The 24736-nt window shown below is 33.5% G+C and overlaps 2 protein-coding genes across 2 annotated transcripts in view; one reads left to right on the top strand and one right to left on the bottom strand.

Moving 5' to 3' along the window:
* The window catches only part of ap2s1 (adaptor related protein complex 2 subunit sigma 1), a 32333-nt gene extending 15716 nt beyond the window's left edge, over positions 1 to 16617 (bottom strand). Inside the window, exons 1-3 of the mRNA NM_213155.2 lie at positions 16454 to 16617; positions 12355 to 12504; positions 5047 to 5160 (exon numbers count right to left, since the gene is read on the bottom strand). Of these exons, the coding sequence (NP_998320.1) occupies positions 5047 to 5160; positions 12355 to 12504; positions 16454 to 16456 (267 nt within the window). The 5' untranslated portion in view covers positions 16457 to 16617. The remainder of the gene's footprint in view (positions 1 to 5046; positions 5161 to 12354; positions 12505 to 16453) is intronic.
* A 4602-nt stretch (positions 16618 to 21219) lies between these two features.
* arhgap35a (Rho GTPase activating protein 35a) overlaps positions 21220 to 24736 on the top strand; it is a 159027-nt gene continuing 155510 nt past the window's right edge. Inside the window, exon 1 of the mRNA XM_001343600.7 lies at positions 21220 to 21796. The gene's annotated coding sequence lies outside the window, so the exon portion shown is untranslated. The remainder of the gene's footprint in view (positions 21797 to 24736) is intronic.

The raw sequence follows: 24736 nt of genomic DNA, 5'->3' as shown, positions 1-24736 counted from the left end.
CTCTTCATAACGCCGTAAGCGTATTACACATCCATAAAACACTGTGATATAACCGCGCACATGATTGGATCGCTTTCTCACTGCAATCGAACCGCTCCAGGGTTCGTTTCAATCGAGCAGAGACCACCTCACTCAGCCGGTCTCGGAGCGATTACTTTGCCACGGAACAGAGCGCGATTGCCCTGTTCACATATGCCAAACGAACCGCACTAACTGGGCAAACGAGATACGTTCCGAAAAAAAGTGTAAGGTGTGAAATCACCCTAAAACACGAACGCGGTTATGAATATATTAAAACGTGTTTGTTTGTGGTAAAAATTCATAATAATGACAAAAAAATACTAATTTGTGGATCTCCTTACTTCCGGGTTCAGCAATACTGCCGTCGTGGCAGGTTTATTCTGGGAAATTTTTTTACCCCTTGGTTTCAAGTGTGGTCCTGAAAAATCTTCGTTCGAAGGGCTATTTACCCCTTCCCCTTAGCCCTACAAGCTAAAGAGAATTGGCACACCAAGAGGGAAGGGGAAGGGGAAAGGCTTAGGGGTAGAATTGGGATTGGGCCCAAAGCTTCTGATTGGAATTTTGGTGATATACACTACACTACCTGACAAAAAGCCAAAAGTCTTGTCACCTAACAGAAATAATGTAGAAAATATAAAGTTATGGTGCAGTGGAAAAAGAATGAACTCCCAACTTACTATTACTGACTTAATACTCGTAAGAGTTTGGACGACTGCATCCATACATCTCTGCAATGACTCATTAACTTATTAATAAAGTCATCTGGAATGGCAAAGAAAGCGTTCTTGCAGGACTTCCGTCATGATTGTTTGGATTCATCTTCTATGCCATCATACCCCAGACATTCTCAATAATGTTCATATCTGGTGACTGGGCTGGCCAATCCTGGAGCACCTTGACCTTCTTTGCTTTCAGGAGCTTTGACATGGAGGCTGAAGTTTGAGAAGGATGGCTATATTGCTGAAGAATTTACCCCCTCCTGTGGTTTGTAATGTAATAGGCAGCACAAATGTCTTGATGCCTCTGGCTGTGAAGTTGCAGCTCTCTCGCACACCACAATACTAAATGCAACCCCAAACCATGATTTTTCCTTCACCAAATTTGACTGATTTCTATTAGAATCTTGAGTGCACGTGGATTGTAAAAGGTCTTCTGCAGTTTATAAGATGATTCATCGGAAAAATCTACTTTCTGCCACTTTTCCAAATGGTCAACTAGAAGTCAAGTTATTATTTGTTGCTCTTATAACTGGGATCAACGACAAGACTTTTGTCAGGTAGTGTATGACATTTAAAGCCATTACAGAGATCAAGATTGTTTTATAAGACGTGTCAACCAGACCTAATTAGCAACGTTTCTTTTAATGACCAGGAACTCGGTTATGTTAATATTTGTAGAAGAGCGAGCAGGCAATCACTTTCAGACCACATTAATTTATCATACAGTGCATTAATGGCCTTTATTAAAGTTCATTTCCTGACGTTTTAAAGCTAGCAACTTAAACTTCCCTTAAGAGTCTGCATATCTCATTTGATTTAGGCTTCATAAAAGTCCATATAAGAGCGATTTTTAATTACAGATTCTGTGTAGCATAAATCAATTTAGCGCTCAGGAAGTGTGCTGATTGCACCATTTAACTGCTCAATTGAATGCAAAACACATTAGGTAATGATTTTATTCGATGCGAGCCAAATGAAGTCCATATACATATACATAACTCTCAGGATCTTAAGAGCTGCAGCAGAATCCCATGCCTCAATCTATGCTTTCTAAACACACACAAAGTAGGTTGAGGGTAGAATCAGTGAGGTTACACTTTAAGTAAGAAATGTGTGAAGATGGGTTGTTGAAATATTAGAATATAATGCACGCTCGAGATGTGATTTATTCAAACATTTGGTTACCACACTTTTTTGACAAGGTATAAAATAAGTCTCTGATGTCGGCGCCAGTGGTGTAGTGGTTAGTGCGTCGACACATGCACTCTGGTGCTCGCGGCGACCCGGGTTCGATTCCGCCTCGCGGTCCTGTGCCGATCCTTCCCTTCTTTCTGCTCCCCATGCTTTCCTATCTATTCTCTCTACTGTCCTTTCAAAAATAAAGGTGAAAAACCCTTAAAAAATAATTTAAAAATATAAAAAATAAGTCTCTGATGTCACTAGAGTGTGTATATGAAGTCTCAGCTCAAAATACCCCACAGCTTTGATGCACATTGTGCCGTTTTGTTGACTGTTGCTTTAAATTCAAATGAGATTCTGCTCTCAGCCCTCTTTTCAAAAGAGGGCGGAGCTACAAACACCTATAAGTCAGCATAGTGGCAGATTCTAAACAGGACTAATGTTATCTGAGTGGAAAAACTGAAAGTGTCAAAAAAGTGGCTTAGAAGAAGGTAGTCCCAAGGGGCTGTTCACACAAATACACTTTTCATCTCCAACGCTCTACTTGTTTTTCAATTTAAACACTTGCTGAATGGACGTGTTTGACCATTACAACCCCATCTTGCATCTTTTAAAGGGTCACGAAACACCAAAACAGATTTTTTGAGCTGTTGACAGTCGTATATTATGGAAGGTAAATCCTGCCAATTTTAAATAAATCAAATAAACATTGGAAATGAAAATGAAAATCAGATTAACAATTTCATTTTAAAACACTGTTCGCAAAATATCTGCCAAAATTGAAAATGAAATTAAATTTCATTTTTATTTTCATTTTCACTTTGACAACACATCGTCCCTGTCAAATTGATAATTAAAATGAAGTTGCCGATTTAACATTTCATTTTCACTGCATTTCCGCATCAAGACTGCCAATATTAAAATGAAAAGCCAAACTGAAAAATAAAATGCAAACACAATTTTTACAAAGCGTGTTATTAATGTTCACGCTATAATAGTGACACAATTCAAATTAAAATGTAAATTTAAGCTTTCCTTTTATTGACACTTTTTCATTTCAGTTTTCATTTTCGATTTCATTTTCAACTTCAAGCTGCGTGCAAAGCCTATGCTAATCAGTGGGAGGGGCGTATTCGAGTGACGTCGAGTGCTTTCACACAGAGTCCGAGGGCAGAAGCACGGTTTTGATGGATGGGACAGCGTGAGTTTACTAGTGTAAATACAGTATAACAGAAGTAAAATGGCAAAACTGTTAGTCAGTTTTTACGTGAAGCAGCTGCTGCATTGGTAGAGCAAGAGGAACACGGGACACAGGAGAACCAAACGTCAAACTTCCGTCCCGCAGCAGGAGTCGCGGACTTCCTCAGTGGGCAGAGAAACTGCAGCGTAAGTGCGGTAGGCCTTGTGATGAAGTCGTATTGTATATACTGTATTAGGTCTTGTGATGTTAACAACTTGTTAGTCCTAAAATCGTTGAAAGACAGCTAAACCAGCTCGGTAAAGTTGGTTTTAGGTTTGATATTCGCCACAGTCATGCACGCAGTGTTGGGGATCATCTGCAAATTACACCGACAGAACCAAAACGCACAGTAACACAAACAAGAAAAAAGTATTTCTAGAAGATTCCAGTAAATAGAGGCCAGAGTGATTAACTATATGTAACAAAGCAACTATACTTTTAACTATACGGTACATACAAAGAAGAAATATGCATTATCTCTTATCATTAGTACACAAGTAATAAGAAAAATATTGCAGCTAAATCACTTAAATGTTATTTCTCACATTTTCCCTTTGATTTATGTATACATCATCCCACAAATATTTAGGAAACATTGTTTACAGTAGTTCACCTTGATGTGAGCTTTTCATTCTAAAGTGTGCTCACATTTCTAGGGACTAAACTGACTACAGGAGAGATTTTTGTTTTGGTTCTGTTGGTGTAATTTTTTAAATTATTTTTTTAAGACACTGTTCTTAAAAAGTAAAAATCAAAACATGGAAATGTTCCCCGTACCTCATAAATTTAGGCTATATGTCATCGTATTCATATGTAAACTCTTTTTGATAAATTTTGAAATAGATGTTGCATGTATGACTTATTTGCATATCTTTGAAATCTAAACATTAACTTGCATTTTAAATATATGATTTGGATTCAAATATTTAAATTAGAAATTAGGTCTGCTTACTGCGCGTTAGACTAGGCTTTGTAAAAACAAGTCATTAAACCACACATGTCAACATTGGGATTTAAAAATACGGGATATGTCCTCAACAACTGTTACAAATGTGGGGAGGAAATTAGCTTCAAATGATAGAATACAATACAAACATTAGAAAATTGAAAATAAAATGAAAGGTTTAGCCTATTAAAATCAATTTACTGATCACTTTGGTGTTATCGTACGCGTCAAAGGGTTAAAAGAGTGTTCATTTTTTTTACTTTAATTATTCAGTGATTCCTCTGTGTACCACTAGAACAGGGGTGGCCTACCCTGTTCCTAGAGAGCCACCTTCCTGCAGATTTCAGTTGCAACCCATATCAAACACACCTGCCTGTAATTATCATGTGGTGTTCAGGTCCTAATTAATTGGTTCAGGTGTGTTTGATATGGCTAGCAACTGAAATCTGCAGGAAGGTGGCTCTCCAGGAACAGGGCTGGCCACCCCTGCACTAGAAGGAAGCCTGCGTACCACTAGTGCAGGGGTGGGCAAACTCGATCCTGGAGGGCCGGTGTCCTGCACAGTTTAGCTCCAACTCTAATCACACACACACCTGTTTAAAGATTTCTAGTGATCTTGCATACGCTGATTAGCATGTTCAGGTGTGTTTGATTAGTGTTGCAGCTAAACTATGCAGGACACTGGCCCTCCAGGACCGAGTTTGCCTATCACTGCACTAGTGGTACACATACCACTATTTGAGAACCACTGGTTTAGATGCTGTATTTCAAGACATTTGTCTGTTTGAAATTTTAAAAAACTGAAATCAGTAAAGTGATATCAAACTTTGCTCAAAAGTCTGTCTAGAACTTAAGCTGTGTGTTTATCAGCAAAATTGGAATCAAGCATCTCAAAGATATACAGTATAAATAGAGTTAAAGCTGGCTTTTGTCAAATTTACCTCAACGAAGTTGTGAATAGCTTCCAGGTATGCCAGGTTATTGTCCGTCACATCCACACAGATGCAGAAGTACAGGCCAGCATACCGCCTGTAAATGATCTTGAAGTTTCTGAACTGCAGAGGAAAAATAGCACATGATATTTAAGACCAATACATAGGCACTATTTGACCACAAAATGTAAACAAATCCTGTCTAAGGCCTTTAAAATGATATGAAGTGTGATGTTTTTAACAATCGTATAAGGATTAGAATCATAAATGATGAAATTGAATAGCTGGTACTACAGACACTATCGATTCAGCATGCCATAATATGATTTGAATATTTTGGACGCTTTATATTTTCTCTCCATATAACCAAAATGAGGATCCCCTTAGGAGAAAGTGAAGATAAGGTAAACATGGCCATTTAGAAACAAACTTTTTAACCTAAAGAGAAGCCTTTACACACTACTTAAAATTTAAAAATATTTAAAATAAACAATAAAATACATTAGTCACAGCCAAATTGATCAACAATATAGGTTCTTTAAAAAAAATCCCCAATTTATTTTAAAGCTTGTTTTTAAGCATCGTCAATCATAACCAGCTATGAGGTAGTCAATCACAATTTTAAGGCAAAAAAGTTCATGAAAATAAGACAAAGGTAGCAGACTGTGCACCTAATTGCTTTAATGAGAGAACAATTTTTTTATTTCATTTAAAGTCATTTAAAGACTATTGTAGATTTTCACGATAAATTCAGGTGCTAAACAAGATTGTTTTAAAAATAACATGAATGGGTGCTTATAACAAAAGCAAATTCTACTAACAACCTCATATTTCTTCAGAGGTGTGTCTTTAAGATTACATAAATTATCATGAAAAACAATTTGCTCATTGAGAAAATGTTCCTTTTATCTTTTACTTTCAGAACCCCAATCGTTACACTTCATGCTCATTTACATGTTGTAAAGTTTCAAGAGTAAAAATGCATTCAAATATGGTAGTAAATTCACATTATTTTAGAATTGTGTACATTATAAAACTTATTCCTGAAATCGATATGATTGACTTGGTACTTGAAAATGACAATGTCATTTTTTCCATTTGACATCTGCCCATTTGACCAAGTAACATTACAGCAACCAAAGACTTTTTTATTATTATGGTAAAGGCTTTTTTTACTCAACTGAGGTGTTCCGTTTCATTTTACTGAGAATTCATTAACCAACTAAAATGTATTACATAATTTGAAGAAGGAATTTCAGGAAGACTTTTCTCAAGATGATGTGAGAAATATATCGAAACTGACAGTAATATTACACCACAAAAAAAGCAAATAGTAAAACTTTTGAAGTGTTAACTATTGCTTTGTCTGATAATGTGTCATTAATGCACACCGCCATCCTTTCCAACCTTTGAAAATATTCTTAGCCAGAGTCCACAATGCACTATGCCTAATCAAATGGTTTGTTCTAATAAGACGTTAAAGCAAAATACTTCTATATAACAATGCTTTTTGATATAATAAGATGATAGCACCTCTGAAAACAGTAAAATAAAAAGGAAGTTCTTGACCCCTTTAAATGTGCAATTAACAACTAATTGTTCAGTTTGAATGTGGTTTATTATTATTCCCCCAAAGTCATTCTGAATTTTAAATAAACCTTTTTATTCATATTTAATAGGGGTGCAACAGTTCTCTGTAAAAAAAAAAATATATATATATATATATATATATATATATATATATATATATATATATATATATATATATATATATATAATAAATAATCTAATTGTTATTGTGTTATATATAATCATTATTGTGGTAAGAAAAAAACAACTGCAACAAAGCAAAAAAAAAAAAACTAAAAAAATTGTGCTCATACAATGAGCTGAAATAAAACAGTTCTTAGGGTTTTTGGGGGGGACAACTAAATTGTTTTATGTTCAATCCTCTTAAATTTGTAAAAAAAAAACAAAAACAAAAAAACGTTAACTTAATTGCTTCATGTTATCCTAACACAAATCGATCTTGTGAAACCCTTCTGATTAAGCTTGATTCGCTTTGGGTACGTGGTATGATTTCGGCCGGCGGAGCGCATAATTTTTTTGAAACTCCAGTAAACAGCGCACGCGGCGCCGGATTTGATTTGAGTTGAATATGAACCACTTTGAAGAGATTTTGTCTGAAACAGTACGACTGTACATACATCTTTATGATCCGTGATCATAAGCCGCTTTTCCACTATCGTGCCGAACTCTCTAAGAACACTTTGGTACGGTTACGGCTGTTTCTCCACTGAGCCTGAAAAGGCGCGGCATGAATACAAACCGTTCTCGGCCTGGAATTCTCGGCACAGTTAGACAACTGTGCTGACAGATTCTGTGTTGATGTCGCGGCTTAGTTACCAAGCTACCACAGCTGGCTCAGCGGAAGCGCACTTGTCATTAGACATCCACAAGTAAAGTACACTACATTTAATATAAAAAAATCAAAAAAAAGTCTAAACGATACAGTTTAAAAAGGGGTTTTAAAACCATAAAGCAGCCTCTGGCAGAGAAGTGAATAACTCATCACATTCTTACGAAGATATTTTATTTATTGAAGTTATTATTTTATTGACTTGAATACAGTTAACCATGTATAACATAATTACTAACCCGTCATCTAAAAATCTTAGAAATAATAAAATAGCCTATTGTTTTATTCGTGGCTAGAGCCTGATTGATTTGATTGACATCCTAGGCAATAAGACCTTTAATTCGCCAGACTGAGTGTGTGTTTATTGCACGCAGTGCTGCATTTGGTAGCACAAAACTCGCTCTGATCCAGAGAGAACTTTACCAACGACTACATGCACTAGGCTACTAAAACACTTTTTTTTTCCTGCTGCATATCGAATAAAGTAAATTAAGACATGCTTAACATCATGTTAATTTAACACCAGCGTGTTGTAATGTCAGCCGTCCAAAAGTCCACGGTAGAAAGTCAACTCCTTCTCTAAATTTTTTTTGGACTTTGCTTGAAAGCTTTACGAAGTGGCTCTGAAGCTGTCCAAGGTACTGTTGGATGATAGAACAAACTAGTCAAATGAATCAATCAATTAAATAAATATAGATTCTTAAATGTCAGTATTGCTTTTACTCAAAAAATATCAGTAGGTTTTGACAACTGTTTTATAAAAATAAAATGAGCAACTTTCATCATTTTAGCTTTAGGCAATTATATGATTCAGTTATACATAAGTTGGACATTTATGGGGGCATGTAACATGTTTCTATGTTATTGTTTTTTGTTCTTGGTGATCTTACAGGTAGCTATACGCAAATATTTTCTAAAACGCCAAAAAAGAATTTGCCTACAGCTTGTTAGTTAATTATGAAGGCAAAAATAATTAAAATAACAAAAATAAAATGATAAAAATACAAAGATAAAAGAGCAGCATTTTGCTAAACAGAATAGTCCTTTATATGCTTTATATCCTGATATATTGTGTTGTTTCATATTCGTATTTTATTCCACTTGCTGCATTCGTTATTTAATGTTTGAATACTGAAACAAATAGCAGCCATCGCTTAAAGGTTTACATTTTACCATCAAAATGTAGTATATTTTATATCATTATCATCTTTTGATATAAAACTGCTGTGTAATTTAATTGATTGTTAAAAATGAAATAATTTAAGTGCTATATTTTTTATTAGTGAAAGTGCCCGCTCACTTTTGACAAGGTCTGTCCAAAAATATACTTTGCCACTATAATACAAATGCACTATTATTGTTGCATTATCGTTGTTTAATTTTCTGTTATGTTCAGAGATTTGATATATATTATTCATCTCCCCTCCAATCATCACGTTACATTTTGGTCATTTTCCCCCCAAATAAGATTTAACCAGAGCCGCCGCGCAACATATAGGGCCAGACGAAATCCTTTTTTTTATATTTCTGCTGAGAATTTTGGTAAAAATCTGCAGATTTCTGCAGAATTATTTTGGGAATATTACAACTAAAACATTAAAATGTGAAATAATATATAATATCTTTTAAACTTTTAATGATTAAAATGCAAATTCAATTAGATCCACTTTATTTGGTAAACGAAGCAAGTCTCTCATGTAATATATCTACTAAAAGGTATATTATATATATGTACATAAATCAGATGAACATTTCCATATTAGTCAATAATATTACTATAATTAATTTAAAAACTAAATAAACTTAGATTTACCCAAGTAAATAAACAGAATTATTGATGGGCTAAAAATCTTCGGAAATCAGCGAAATTCTGTGGAAAATCTGAGGAATTCTGCGCACGCAGACTCTGTGTGTGCCTACATATGACCTCTAAATAAATAAGGGTGCTGTGACATGTGCCTATATTTAGCACCCCTATTTGATTAAGCGACATAACAGTGCTCAGTTATCCAGTTGCTTTCGATTTTATGAACATCAAAAAAGTAGTTTATTTAAATTTAATTCAACGAAGGAGCCGTTTACATTGTATTACCAAGGTAACTACTAATAGGTTTGTGTAATTTTTCAAAGAGCTTTGTTGCAGCATGACAGTGGAAAATGAAACCGTATCCGTGCTGTCTGGCCCGGTTTGGCACGGAATGGAACGGTTCTGCATAAAGAACGATTCAGCACAATAGTGGAACAATGGGCTTTTAATTTGAAATAACCTAATGATCAATTAATTCTTGGCTAGAAATTGCAACAGCCCTGTGAAAGGAGGAAAGTTTTTGTTAAAAAGTTTGGAAAAACCTGAAGAGTTTATTAAAGCCAAAAGAGGCCATGGCAAAAGTGAAGATCCAGGTACAAGTTTGCAGAATATGCTTTTCCACCATTCATAGGTTTTACACTGACGTATATATTATAATTTTGAACTGAAAACAATTTAATAGTTACAAAACTATAATTAAGGAACAAATTATTTCTTTGATAACTGGGAAGGAATATTTGAACCTATCGGTTACAGCATACTGATGGCCTGTTTTTTCTAGGCTTTATTGATGACAATGGTCAGGGATGTTGGACCATTGTTGCCTGTTTAGTATAAGTACAGGACAGAAACTAGACAGACAATAATGTGTGAACTGTGGTGTGGGCTAAATCTAAAGAAAAACATCTGTATTTTTTAGTAAGTGTACTTTTTTTCATTTAATCCTGACATAATAAAAATATATATTTGTATAGCAACCCATGTTCTGTTGTCATTAATATTTTAATAAACTTTAATAGGTAAAACTGCCGAAGATATGAACAAAAGCAAGTGATGCATCAAAGTTTGATTAAAAAAAATCTTGAATGGTTATAAAAATCCTTATAATCATTTAAATAACTTATAAAAATCCTAAAAATAATTTAAAAAGTTGTATTATATTAACGATATGATGTCATTCTGGAAACTTTCCACTTCTCTGTTTATCAATCTGTCTTACTGGTGGGTTTCTTTTCGGCGCCACCCTGTCGTTTTAAAGAGTATCACAACAGCGAACACGGCAAGTATAAAAGCCTTATCCATTTTGTGAGATGCACACACAGTCATCAAAAGTGCGCCAGGCAAAAGTATAAAACCAGCTTTACACTTCACATATGTTGCATGCATGTGTGAAGACCTGTCCAATCACCTCTTAGTAAGTAAATATAGAGTTTCTCAACATTCAGCATGGCAAGTGATGGAGATAAACGGCAAAAGTGCAGGTGAGACAAAAAAACATGACAGCCATTAGTGTTTCAGCAGACACTCAATGTAAATTCAGACAGTCACCCAAATAACAAATGCCAATTTTCTTGCAAAAAACTTAGATGGCCTAAATAGCCAAAAATGTAAAAAATTTTAAATTTTAAAAAGGTTTATTGTTCTTTGAATTTGTCTGCAGCCATCATTTGTAAACTTTGCACATACCATAACGAAACAGTCAACCAAAAACCATGATAAACCATTGCAACCAACGTAGTTAACTGTAATGGACTCACACACTGACCTAAGAAATAAAGGTAAAGTTGGTATTATATTCGCACATCGGGACTTTCACCTTCTTAATATAATTTCAGAAAAGTATCTTTTGCAAATTCTAAATAAGGTAATCATATGAGCAGTCAAACTCCATCAAACAGGATTCTATGACTTTCCAGTACTTTCAAGTACATTTTCATGGCGTAATGTTTCATGTAATGTCAACATGTACATGGGAAATAATAAGAAAAACAAGGATGTTAAAATTTATTAAAGCACATCATAGAACACGCAACCATCTATTTTGTTTACATTTGTTTTCATATTGATAGATTGTGAGAGCAAGTTTTTGGCCAAGGATAGTAAAGAAGTAAAGACAACTAACCTAAATTCAAGTTACGGCAGCAAAATGTATCAATTCAGCATCGATATCGCAATTTGTGCATCCACTATAGTCACATGGCAGGATATGCAATGTTGCAATGATTAAAGTTTAATATAGAGTTTAAACATAATGGAGTAAAAGTTCAGCATCAGTACGTCAGCATGCATTTTTAAAGAGATGGTTCACCCAAAAATTACTTCCCATTTATATTACACCGATCACTTGTTTCAAACATTTATGCGTTTTCTTTTTTTTCTTTTTTTTTTTTATGAACACAAAAAGAATCCAATTTAATAACTCCTATAGTATTGAAACAAGTGAAGTGCGAGTAAATAGTGAGTACATTTTAATCTTTGAGTAAACTATCCCTTTAAGGCCTGTGACTGAAATGTTTTGTAACTATTTTGTAAATAAAGTTTAAATAATATACAATGAAGACCTGAAACCTATAATTCACCTATATCTTCACTATATTTTATTTATCTATGCTTGTAATTTATTTGTTATTTATTAGTCGAGATTCACTCCCCTACAAAATTCCCCCAATCAATCCAAATAAACCTGTTAAATCATCAAGTGAAATTGTATTCACATCGCAATGTACATCACAGAAATACAAAATATGGTAATGTCAGATTTTTCCAATATCGTGCAGGTATACAGGTAATTGGTAAACACATTTTCATGACATTTCCAAAACCTTGTGGGTTTTTCCATTTTTTCAAAACTTTTCCAGGACTTGAAAATGTCATGTCAAAATTCCATCACTTTTCCAGGTTTTCCATGACCGTATGAACCCTGATCAAAGTATATTATTGTTCACAGTTAATTAAATAGAGATAATGATGCTTTGAAGTCATACTTTGCAAGCGGTTTTGGGGAAGGGTGTCACAAATTGTCAATGTTATGTGAATATAAAACTAACTTTAACCCAAGACCTGAGAAAAATGTTAAAAGCGAGTGTTGTACCTCAACAAAGTTGGTGTGTTTGGCATCACGGACTGTCACTACAGCATGCACCTCTTCAATTAGCTTCTGCTTCTCATCGTCATCAAACTGCATGTACCACTTGGCCAGTCTGGTCTTCCCAGCCCGATTCTGGATGAGGATAAAGCGGATCTGGAAATAAACAGTAAAATAATAAAAATTTTGTAAATCAGTCAGTAAAGCATAAAACATAAACCTTATTGGGGTAAAGTTGGTTTTATATTGGCAAATATTCAAAGTTTTTCCTTGATAATATAATTTCAGTAAAGTATTCTTTGCAAATTCTAAATAAGCGAACCATATTAGCAGCCAATGGCTATCAAAGTACAACATCGTTCACAGTCTATTAAATAATGGCTTATGTTTCTCAGCAAAGATGCAATGTAGAACCTCTTTAATCCAGTGTTCTGATGATGGAGGGGACATAAGTTTCCATTTGAGGAGAATTGCGTGCCTGGCGAACAAGGAGGTAAAGGCAATGACATGGCGTGTTGATGTTTGTGCAGTTGGGGTTGGAAGATAAACTGAGACATTGTTTTAAAGGATCACTGAACTTTAACAAAACATGAAGTCCTATACTGTCTGTCATTGAGAACCTTAACATTTCAGGACCTGCTGACTAGAATTTCAAAAGGGAGACTTTTAGTGTTTACTTCATATTTTCTTCTTCTATATTTACCCATTTATATATATATGATTTTAGACTTTGGTTGAACGACTTTACTCTGAGAAATAATCTCGGTTACACGGTTATCACGATTATTTTGCATTTTTTCATTCATTCATTTCGGCTTAGCCCCTTTATTAATCCGAAGTCGCCACAGTGGAATGAACCACAAAATTATCCAGCATATGCTCTACACAGCGTATCCCCTTCAAGCCGCAACCCATCTCTGAAAAATATTATGCATTTATTTATTTTAAAACACTACTAGCTTAAAAAATCACCTGGAAACTCCTCATATTAAAGTTTTGTTTATTTCTGCTTGGTAATAATAATAATATATAAGCAAATTATTAATAAAAACAAACAATAGTCCTTTCTCTTTGGACTTAAAATGAAGTTTAAAAAGTATTTTTTGCATTCAGTTAAGATGAACACAGTTTCTATAGTTATACTTTATTTATAGATAAAGGTATATGGCTCTGTATATAATCACTCTATCTTGCTGGAGTTTATAGCCGTTTCGCTTTACTTCAGGACACATTATTGCCGCTCTGAAGGTCTAATCACTGTTTTAAGTTATCCAGAGCTGTATGAATGTACAAATCTTGAATATCATAATATTATTAAATATTAAAATTTTATCAACATATACAGCAACACTTTTGCACAATCGATACCCAGCTGATTCAGTCGTTTCATAAGAGGACCGCGCTTCTTCTCTTCTTTTTTCCTTGTCAACATAAGGGCAGTGAGGTGCACCTCGCGTTTTTGGAATGAAAAAACCACGTTAGCTGTGGTCGGCCACTTGTTCAACTGCAAGACATACTTAACTTGCGGGACGACAACGTATAACCCGTGCCTACAGACACATTTGCCAAAGAAGCTAAATGGAAGAAGAAAATTGCTTGAAACAGACGTGTTGATGCCAAAAAAAGCACTGATGTTGACCTGGATCTGCGTCATAAACGCAACAAATAGGCTTTACCTTTTATTTTAAAGCTTATAAAGCATGTATGAACATTAATGCAATATCATATTTAAACAACAAAACTGTTTACAAAAAGTCAACATTTGCGCGCGTTGTTGTTGTCTTTTCATCACGCAGCGCTCGCACTTGAGCCGCGATGAAGAGAAAGGAAACCATAGCAAGACATAATCTTTAAAATAATGATTTGTATTAAAAATGTAAAAGGTTTTGTGATTATAATAATACAAGCGGGGCATTAAATAAATGCATATTTTTCGTGGAGCGAGTGATTTGAGGAAGTCTGCTATTTTATTTGACGGAAGACAAAAATATGATTGGAAAAAACAGCCTATATGCCGGTTATTAAAAATAATCAGTCAGTGTTTTCGATTTGTAATATAAATTAATTATTTAAGTGGAAAATTATTTAGGGCAGTCCTATTTATTTCATTCATTTTATTTAGTTTATTCTGTTCTTCTGTGCTAAACACTGCAGGTGTGTGAAGATGCTCTGTTGTTCTGTTCTGTTATTAATATGCTAGCATTTAAAAATAAATCAGTATTTTATGCAATATTTAATGTGTCAGACACAAAATAGACACGTCAATTTGTTTAATATAAAATTAATAGTATCTGACCAGTTAACCGTTAATAACCGATTAATGAGCGGCGGTTGTCGGTTAGCAAAATTAACAGAAATGAGCATCCCTAGTAATAACGAATTTGTGCATGCAAAGACACAATATGTGAACGGCCCTTTTCTAAGCCTCAGCCACAGTGTACAAGCTCGAAACTTCAAACTTGTGCAGAGTTGGAGTAACTTTGTTTACTTGCAGAAGTTTTGTACTATTCAGAATTGCGGTGTTGAGAAGCCTTTACGTTTAATTAATCATGATGAATTAAACCGCGGTTAATAGTGAAATCGGTTAATCGTTGCATCCCTAATATATATACATGTATATATATATATATATATATATATATATATATATATATATATATATATATATATATATATATATATATATATATATTTTTTTTTTATAATTATTTTTTAATTGGTTTATTATTTATGTATCTGTCTTGATTCATCTACTTATTAAAGGCCTCAGAAAATATGGGTGTGAGATGGGAGGAATGGTGCATGAAAGGGGTAGAAAAGTTTGTAAGTTTGATTTAAGAATTCTACAGTTTTCTTGTTTTTGTTGCTATATATTTCATGTCATCTCTTTGCTGGTAGGACTTCTATTTTTCATATACATTTAAGTTTGAATATGTTACCACCCTGGTCTAGGGTCAGGGCCGCAACATAAAAAAACACCCGACAAATAAAATACACTTTAATGACCCTTTTGTGTCGGGTCTCTTTAGTTGTCTTTTTCTTTTATAAAAATAAATAAACAATGTGAAGCCAACTACCTCGGGGTGAACCCACAGAAAAATAACAAACAAAAAGTACTAAACAACCAAATGTAACTTACTACAATTAATAAAATAACAGAAATAAAAATATACACCCATCTCCCTGACTAAGAACAAAAACAGGTGAAAATATTTACAAAAAGAAAAGTGTGGCGTCCAACCCCTACTGCCTCTTACTGTGTCTGAGTGTGTGTGAGTGTGTGTGTGTGTGTGTGTGTGTGTGTATATTAACAATCAACAAACACACAAACCAAAAACCAAATAATAGAAAGGGGAAACACAGATGGATATACACACAAGTCAAAACTTATACAACAGCACGGTCAACACAATCAACGATAACAATAAGAGTAATTTTATAACACCTTTATAACACCTTTTATAACAATTTTATCTGAAAAAAATGCAACAAAAATATTGAAAACAATAAAATAGTGCTAATGTCGGTTTGAAATCATATTTACATGCGATTTCAGACCGAATATTCAAAGTATTGTGGTAAACACAATAGAGACCGTGTCACAAGTTGTCACTGTCCAAAAATTAGCAAAGGTGCGAACATAACACCGACTTTAACGTTACCTCAACATAAACCTGTCATGTCACGTGCTTGCTTGTTATGTTAGTGGGCATTATAACAATACAGTTTAGTTTAGACAAACCAGTGTGTAGCAAGATTTGTGTTGAAACGTAATTAGACACAAATTAGTACAACGTTATACTATAAACGAAAAATACAGGGCTAGCATCAAATAACTAACATTAGCCATGAACATTTGGCTTCTTGATTTCAGCGTTAATTCTACTCTGACAAGTATTGTAGAGATGACAGGCTGACTATTATGTGTTTTTCTTTCTGGATTATATAGATAATAAATTAAGTCAGAATAATTTGATTTATGACCTTGGTGGTGCAGTTTTAATCGGCATATTTTACACTAGCATGTTAGCTGATAAGAATAGACACTCCAAATACTCCGACATATATCATCTAAAAAAGCAACGAAAATTGCTTTTACACTTACCATTGTGCTCAGTTTTTGTCGTTCGCGGTTGTCGGACTTATTCTGGTGAATGTTTAATTGATTTAATTAGGAAATACAGACGCCTCTGCCTTGGTTAAGATCTGTAGCCGCCCGCTATCTTCTCCGGACAGGATGCGAGCTGAGGGCCGTTGCTGCAAGGTGTGATGGGAAATGTAGTTCTGTGAATCATCAGTTCACATACAAAAGCATCAAGAGAAAGGGCCTTTACGTACTACAATTACGAGCTTACACCGGGGTTGAACTGTCACATGACTTAAATGTTTTATATTTTTATGTAGACTTTTATAAATAGTTAATGTGACCTTTGGTTAAGGGATTTGTTCATGAATAGGCATATAATTATCGTAATACATTTCATAATGAATGAAAGGCTTTAAAACAGAGAGCGTATTTTGTAGCGTCGAACTGATATATTAATGACAGCTTTTACATGAGCATTAAAGTGTTTTCTGAAGATTTCATCAGGTTTACAAAACATTTAATAAACATAAATAGTTAAACATTTATATAAGTCTTGTATGTATATGATTATATATAATTAATTAAACGCTCAACAGTTTCAACGGGTGTTATCATTTACAATTAGTAGCTTTAGTGCTTCAGACGACTTATTCTGAACCAAGTTGATTCATTTTTTAGATTTTTTCTATCTTCCAATTGTGTGTGTATGCTCATCTATTTGTAAATCCCTGATACGGTTAAAACAACCTGCATATAATGTTCATAGTACATCCATCTGTAAATATTACCCATAGTGCACGCATACCTTATACCAAAGTGCATTCCTGGCTAGACCTACAGTAAATTGCATTTGGTTGCCTAGTATGTACACATTTTTAATGAAAATAAAGTTGAATCTAATCTAATCTAATCAAAAAGTAAGTAATTAAAGGCCAACGAAAACAAATAAATATTCAAAACACATTTTTAAAAGGTTTAAAAATAGTGCATTATCATAACGTAAAGACTGGCATCTCTCTGTAAAGAAACGTGATAAAGGAACTGACCAAAAAATCTTGAAAAACAACCCATATTACAAATCTTCTTTCTTTTTTATCAAACAGACTCAGTGAGCAGAAAAGACTTTCAGAAACAATTTTTAGTATAAAGGCACCTAATTATGTTTTAATTTTGTCTATATTTTAATACTTTCGAAAATAAAAACACATAATATTACTGATTTTCTTACTATATTTTTCTCAAACAGACTTGGTGAGCAGAAAAGACTCCCAGAGACAATTTTAAGTATATCTGTGATAAAAAGCAACTAATTTTGCTGTACAAATAAGTCCATATTTTAAAACTTAATACCAAAAATCCATAATATTACATATATTACATATATTTTACAGCACGGTAAAATGTACATAATGATTCGAATGAATGATTAATAAGACTAATATGATTTTTTTCATAATGATTAATATGAATGGTTAAATGAATGAAAGATTTTTTTTACACAATGAATGATTTTTTTTTTTACCAAAATAAATTCCTCTTTCAGAAATACATTTGCCTTTAACATCTATTTTTAAGACACTAAAACTAAATGGATTTTGTTTCTTTTTAGACATTCAAACACAACGACTTACAAATTTGGTCTAACAAACATTTACACAGCAATTGGCAATAAAACATGCAATATATAAACAGTATAAGTATAGTGATGATAGATTAATACAATAATATTAATTACAAAAAATAATAAAATTACAAAAATAAAACAAATAATAATGAAATAAATTCAAATAAAATAGTAAATAAACAAAAATACAAAACAAAATACTGACCTTCTGTTTTAATCTAAATTAGTTTAATCCTCATCAATTTAACTATATCTAGCAAAATTTATATTTTTAAATTAATCCATGAAAGGTTGCCAGATTTTAAAGAATTTGTCTTATTTCTATTTTAGGAAGATTCTGTTTTCTCCAGTTCCAACTATTTCATTACATCTCTCATTAGATATACAGTTGAAGTCAGAATTATTAGCCCCCTTCGATTTTTTTTCTTCTTTTTTAAATATTTTCCAAATGGTGTTTAACAGAGCAAGGACATTTTTATAGTATGTCTGATAATATTTTTTCTTCTGGAGAAAGTCTGATTTGTTTTATTTCAGCTAGGATAAAAGCAGTTTTTAATTTTTTATGAACCATTTTAGGGACAAAATTATTAGCCTCTTTAAGCTATATTTTTTCTCGATAGTCTACAAAGCAAACCACTGTTATACAATAACTTGCCTAATCCCCCTAACCTGCCTAGTTAACTTAATTAACCTAGTTAAGCCTTTAATTGTCACTTTAAGCTGTATAGAAGTGTCTTAAAAATATCATTTAAAATATTATTTACAGTCATCACGGCAAAGATAAAATAAATCAGTTGTTAGAAATGAGTTATTAAAATTATTATGTTTAGAAATGTGTTGAAAAAATCCTCTCTCCCTTAAACAGAAATTGGGGAAAAAATAAACAAGCGGTCTAATAATTTAACGGGGCTAATAATTCTGACTTCAACTGTATATACATGTGAAGTCCCCCTGTTTATTTTTTCCCCCAATTTCTGTTTAACGGAGAGAAGATTTTTTTCAACACATTTCTAAATATAATAGTTTTAATAACTCATTTCCAATGACTGATTTATTTTATCTTTGCCACAATGACAGTAAATAATATTTTTAATAAATATTTTTCAAGACACGTCTATACAGCTTAAAGTGACATTTAAAGGCTTAACTAGATTAATTAGGTTAACTAGGCAGGTTAGGGTAATTAGGCAAGTTATTGTATAATGATGGTTTGTTCTGTAGACAGTTTGAAAAATATAGCTTAAAGAGGCTTATAATTTTAACCTTAAATTGTTTTTTAAAAAAAATTAAAATTGCTTTTGCTCTAGCCGAAATAAAACAAATAAGACTTTCTCCAGAAGAAAAAATATTATCAGACATACTGTGAAAATTTCCTTGCTCTGTTAAACATCATTTGGGAAATATTTGAAAAATAAAAAAAAAATAAAGGGGGGCTAATAATTCTGACTTCAACTGTTTTCATTCTGTTTCCAGTTTAATAATATTAAACTTTGTTCTAGTAGACAGACAAATGAAACTATATTTTGTTCTGTGCTGTTTTTAGCTATCTCAAAATCACTATAATCTCTTCGATACGGAGATCTGGATCTACTGGCTTTTCACCTATTTTTGAGAATGTTAGAAAAATGTTTTCCCAGTAAGATGATAATTTTGGCAGCTCCAAGACAAATGAGCCAGTGATGCCGGCTCTAGCCCACACCAATTTCATGCAGGGCCCACTTCTGGTAAATAGAATATTTCAGTAATTCTAACTTATGCAGTTTTAAGTCTCATTCCAACAGAGTCATAAAACCCTGCAGCATCTAGACGAAGATCTCAGCAGTTCAGTCTCTAAACACCATTTCTCACTTCATAGGATACTTGTTAAAAAGCTGGAGAATCAGATCTGCTTTCCCTCAGCACATCTGTTCTGTCCTTCAACTGCAGTGAAGGATCGTGAGTTTGTCTCCTGCAGAACATTGTCCAGAGTCTTGGCCTGTGTTGGAGCAGATATATTCAGAAGGGGGTTGGGGAATCTGATTGTTCAGAGATTGCACAACTGTGAGAGCGAAGAATGCGGCGGCCCTTGGGACTTACAAATATTTCAGCTGCAGTCTAGAGGTGGGAGCAGAGACCTTTCACAGTTTCTTCACTTCTCTGAAACACAGTTTGTTGTGAAAGGCTGATGTGCTTTGATATATTAATGAACTTATCGCTCATGATAATAATCGGAATTTACTCCAAATAAGCTTCTGTAATATTAAAAATACTATTTGGAAAAAGGCAAAACTTTCAAAAAAATTACAAGTTACCATTGAATTTGCCATGCAATCGAATTATGACTGCAAACATTTTAGTATCACTAAGTTTCAAAAATAAATATGAATAATAAGTGGCACAGTGGCTCAGTAGTTAGCATTCAGGGTCAGTTGGCATTTCTGTGTGGAGTTTGCATGTTCTCCCCATGTTTCCGTGGGTTTTCCTCTGGGTGCTCCGGTTTTCCGCATGGTCCAAAAATATGCAACATATTAATTGAATAAACTAAATTGGCTGTGGTGTATGTGTATGGATGAGTGTGTTTGGGTGTATCCCAGTACTGGGTTGCAGCTGGAAGGGCATCCGCTGCGTGATAAGTTGCTGGATAAGTTGGCGGTTCATTCCACTGTGGCGACCCCTGATGAATAAAGGGACTAAGCCGAAGGTAAATAAATGAATGAATCTCCCCTGACATGGGAACAGTTATCTGGGCTATTTCAGTTAAAATTCCTGCATTGCACATTCTTAGGTGTGTGTTCACTTATTTACTCAATATATATTTCAAAATATTATTGGAATTTATTTAGTTAATTTGCACAATCAATTTCTATGTGACTGACTGGACTTTTTTCTTCTCCCTTACTGTTGTTGCTGAGATTTAGCTCTTTGTTAAACCTCACAGTCCTCCACTGTGTACTTTCCTCGGGAGCACATATTGCTGGCTATAATATTATTTGTTTTATAATAAACACAAAACCTAAATCCACTGTACGTTAAATTCAGATACGAGCGCTGGCGTTAATAATTATTGTGTGTGTGTGTGTGTGTGTGTGGTAATTGTGTCCATGCGCGAGACTACAGAGAGAGGGAGAGAGAGAAAGAGAGAGAGGAGGGAGGAGAGACCGAGAACGGGAGAAGGGCCGCCATTATTGGGAAGCTGAAAAAAACACACATTAACACACATTCACACACGCACCGTCACCAAATTTCGCCTTTATCCTGGAAGAAGTCCTCTTTTTCCCCCTCCGCCGGAGACTCTCGGACCGCGTGCTGACGCCGGTGATAAAACATGGACAACTCGAGATGTTTTGGACACAACAAAGGAAATTATAAGTGCTCAAAAACAACGTGGTGAACCCAAGGGAAAGACACCGCGATACAAAGCTCGTTTCCCCCCCAATCTTTCTCCTTCAACGCCCACTCCTTTCCAACAAGAAAACAGTGATCTGATATTCATTTTTTCTCTCTCTCGATGCTATTTGTCGCATATTTGGGAGAGAATCGCAAATCAGATTGTTGAAAACTTTGAGCAGACGACCAGTCATTGAGAGGAAGAGATTGTGTCGCTTTCGGACAGCTGCAGAAAGGGAAACGCCGATGTTTGTGGGACTACTCCTGGACTATTAACACTGTTCTTCCTCTTCTTCGTCTTGATAAATTTTGTGAGCCGCCGCCGCTGCAGATAAAGGAGTGAAACAGCAGAGAGAGGGAGGCATGCTGTGGTATGCACCAGTCTTTTTATCCCTTCATCTAGATTTCATAATTCCATCAGAAAACTGCTTATAAAAACTCCATTTTACTTTAGATAGAGGGAGAGTGCTGCTGAGGATTCATTGAAGTAAAGCTGTGACGTCTTGTTTTATTATTTCGTCACATAGATTATAGGAGTTTGTCGTACATTTGGATTTAAACGTTCTTATGTTCAACCCTACAGCTGTCAGATAGCCGTGGACAATGTTAGTGTTTATGTTTTAGGTCTGAAAAATATTTATATTTATGGGTTCATGAGAAAGCAAAGCTTGTAGTGAGATCATGATCGTTGTGTAAATCTGGGTGAAAGATTGTCTGGCATCACCCTGATAAAGCACTGACGTTTTACTCCTGGATTTTGATTATTTGATATATATTTTTGGATTATATGACATTTAGAATGGCTTAAATATATTTACATAATACTTTTATTATTATGATATAGGTAGAGAGCTTATATAAAAATGCTACAGAAGCATGAGGTGGATGTCACATTTTAGGTTCCAGAGCAGATTTCTGAAGGTTGATTTGGCCACCGGTGGTCAAAGAGGTACTTGTCATTAAACATCATATTATTTTAGGGTTTGATTTTTATACTTTTTTATTTGTATTCAAATTGAGCAAGACTCAAACTTTGGCATGGAAGCCATAACTGGATTAGGCCAGCATTTTAGTTTATTAAAATTAAAATAATGAAAAATATTGTGCATAAAAACATTTTTTGGGGTTATATTGATTACAGACGGCAAGCCTTTGGGAGTGCGAGATGAGAGTTTTTATTTATTATTATTATTATTATTATTATTATTATTGATGAGTAATTATTATTATATAAAACGTACATTTTTGTTTTACGGTTATTTGTTTAGAAATATTTTTTAAAAAGCTGTATTTTATATATATATATATATATATATATATATATATATATATATATATATATATATATATATATATATATATATATATATATATATATCCGATTTTTATTTTAAGAAAGTAATATTTTAATAATTGTTTCTCTGTTTTAGTATCCAAACTGGATCCTAGCTAAATATAATAAAACACACTATAATGTAACATAATTTAGATTAATGATTAATATTGAATAATTATATAATCTTTGGTATGACATGATCATAAAAAAACATATAATAGGAGTGTTTTTGATTATGCACATGTGCTTAAATATCCCTTATTTGATGTCAAGTCAAAATTTATTTATAGAGCACTTTACAAACACATAAGTGAGCCAAAGTGCTGTATGGTAAATATACAACAAAATAAACATACCAGTATATAAAATACAAGATTAAATACCTAAAAGGCACATAAATTACCATAGGAGTGTTTTTGAGCATTATGCACATGTGCTTAAAATTTCCCTTATTTGAAGTTTACACTTACATAGTTTTAAAATACATTCTGAGAATCAAAACATTTTAACAGATTTACATTTTTCCAAATAATCTCACTTTTTTTTATGATTATGAAAATATAAAGTTAGCAGATGAAGTTATTGGTCAGTGTAAATGGAATGACCCAAACCATATTACAATATTATTTAGATTATGCAGCTTATATTGAAAAAGGCTTTCTCTGCACCAAATTATGGACTTAAATAGTAAAGCATTTTGCATGTAAATGTGGTTATTATTATTATTATTATAAAAAAAACTTTTAAACAAAATTTTATTTTATATGAAGCAGCATTAATCCGAATCTAAATTTATTCCAATCTGCTTTTTCTTTTTTTAGCAAGAGCTTGTCCCTATGCACCAATTGTTATAGGGGACAAAACTACTTATTTTTTTTATTTATAATATATTTATTTGATATGTATCAACTTAAAAAAAATAAAAAATCAAGGGGTCTGATTTTTTATTACTCAAAAGAACCTTTTATTTACTAGTTGTTTTTTTTTTTCTTTGTGTGAGAAACATTTTCATAATCTGAAGAACATATTTTTTCATTTATCATGACTATTTTGTCCAATGGAAATGCTTTGTGGTTTGATATTTATATTTCGTCAAGGCAACAAAAACCTAAGCACTATGTACACTCAACTTGTCACACCCCAAAAAATGTCAACTTTTTCGATTTAATTTGTTACTAAGAGCTTAAGTAAACTAGATTTAGGAAAACGTAATTATTTTAGGTGTAACAAGTTGAAGTAATTGAAGTGTTCACTTTTTACAGTGCAGGAAGCTTTGAGTTTGGCTGAATAATCCTCCCGTTGGTGATGTTCCAAAAACAGCTGGTATTGACCTACTCCCTCTCCATTACAGGCTGGGGAACTGGTTGAGGTCCATTCCTGACCTTTTGCATGGTAGTTCAATATGACCAGGCTAGATACAGTTCAGGCTGAACTTAAAACAACTGCATGGATCTGTTATATTCATCTATGTCTCGTCACTGGCTGAAGTTACAGCAAATTAAGTGAGATGCAACCCACTCAGACCCTTGGGCTTTCAGAGCCCAGATGTTAGGGTTTCGTCATAGGAACTAGCAAATTACTTCTTGTTAAGACTATTATTGAACTATATTCAGTGCATTGGCTGAAACGGATTTTTTAAAGCAATCTAGTTTCAAACATTTCATTTTTAAATATTTAGATTTTTGAGGTAGTGTAATTTAAAATAATAGTGCTTTGCATTTAGCTGGGTTTAACCACACAATATATTTCTGTAGTTACTGTGTTAGATTGTCTATATTGACTCCTAGTTTCTTGTTGAACATGCAGGAATGTATTGATAAAGCGGTGCAGTTACACCACCATATTGCTCTATTCTTAATCATAACTCCAAATAATAATAATGACATACATTCAATATTAATCGACATAGTGGCAAAAGTTTAACTATTTTGAACATTTACAGTGTAGTGCACACAAGCTTGTTGGAGGTGAGGTC

Source organism: Danio rerio, chromosome 15, assembly GCF_049306965.1.
Source record: "Danio rerio strain Tuebingen ecotype United States chromosome 15, GRCz12tu, whole genome shotgun sequence".
NCBI lineage: Eukaryota > Metazoa > Chordata > Actinopteri > Cypriniformes > Danionidae > Danio > Danio rerio.
This window is presented reverse-complemented; position numbering and strand designations above follow the sequence as displayed.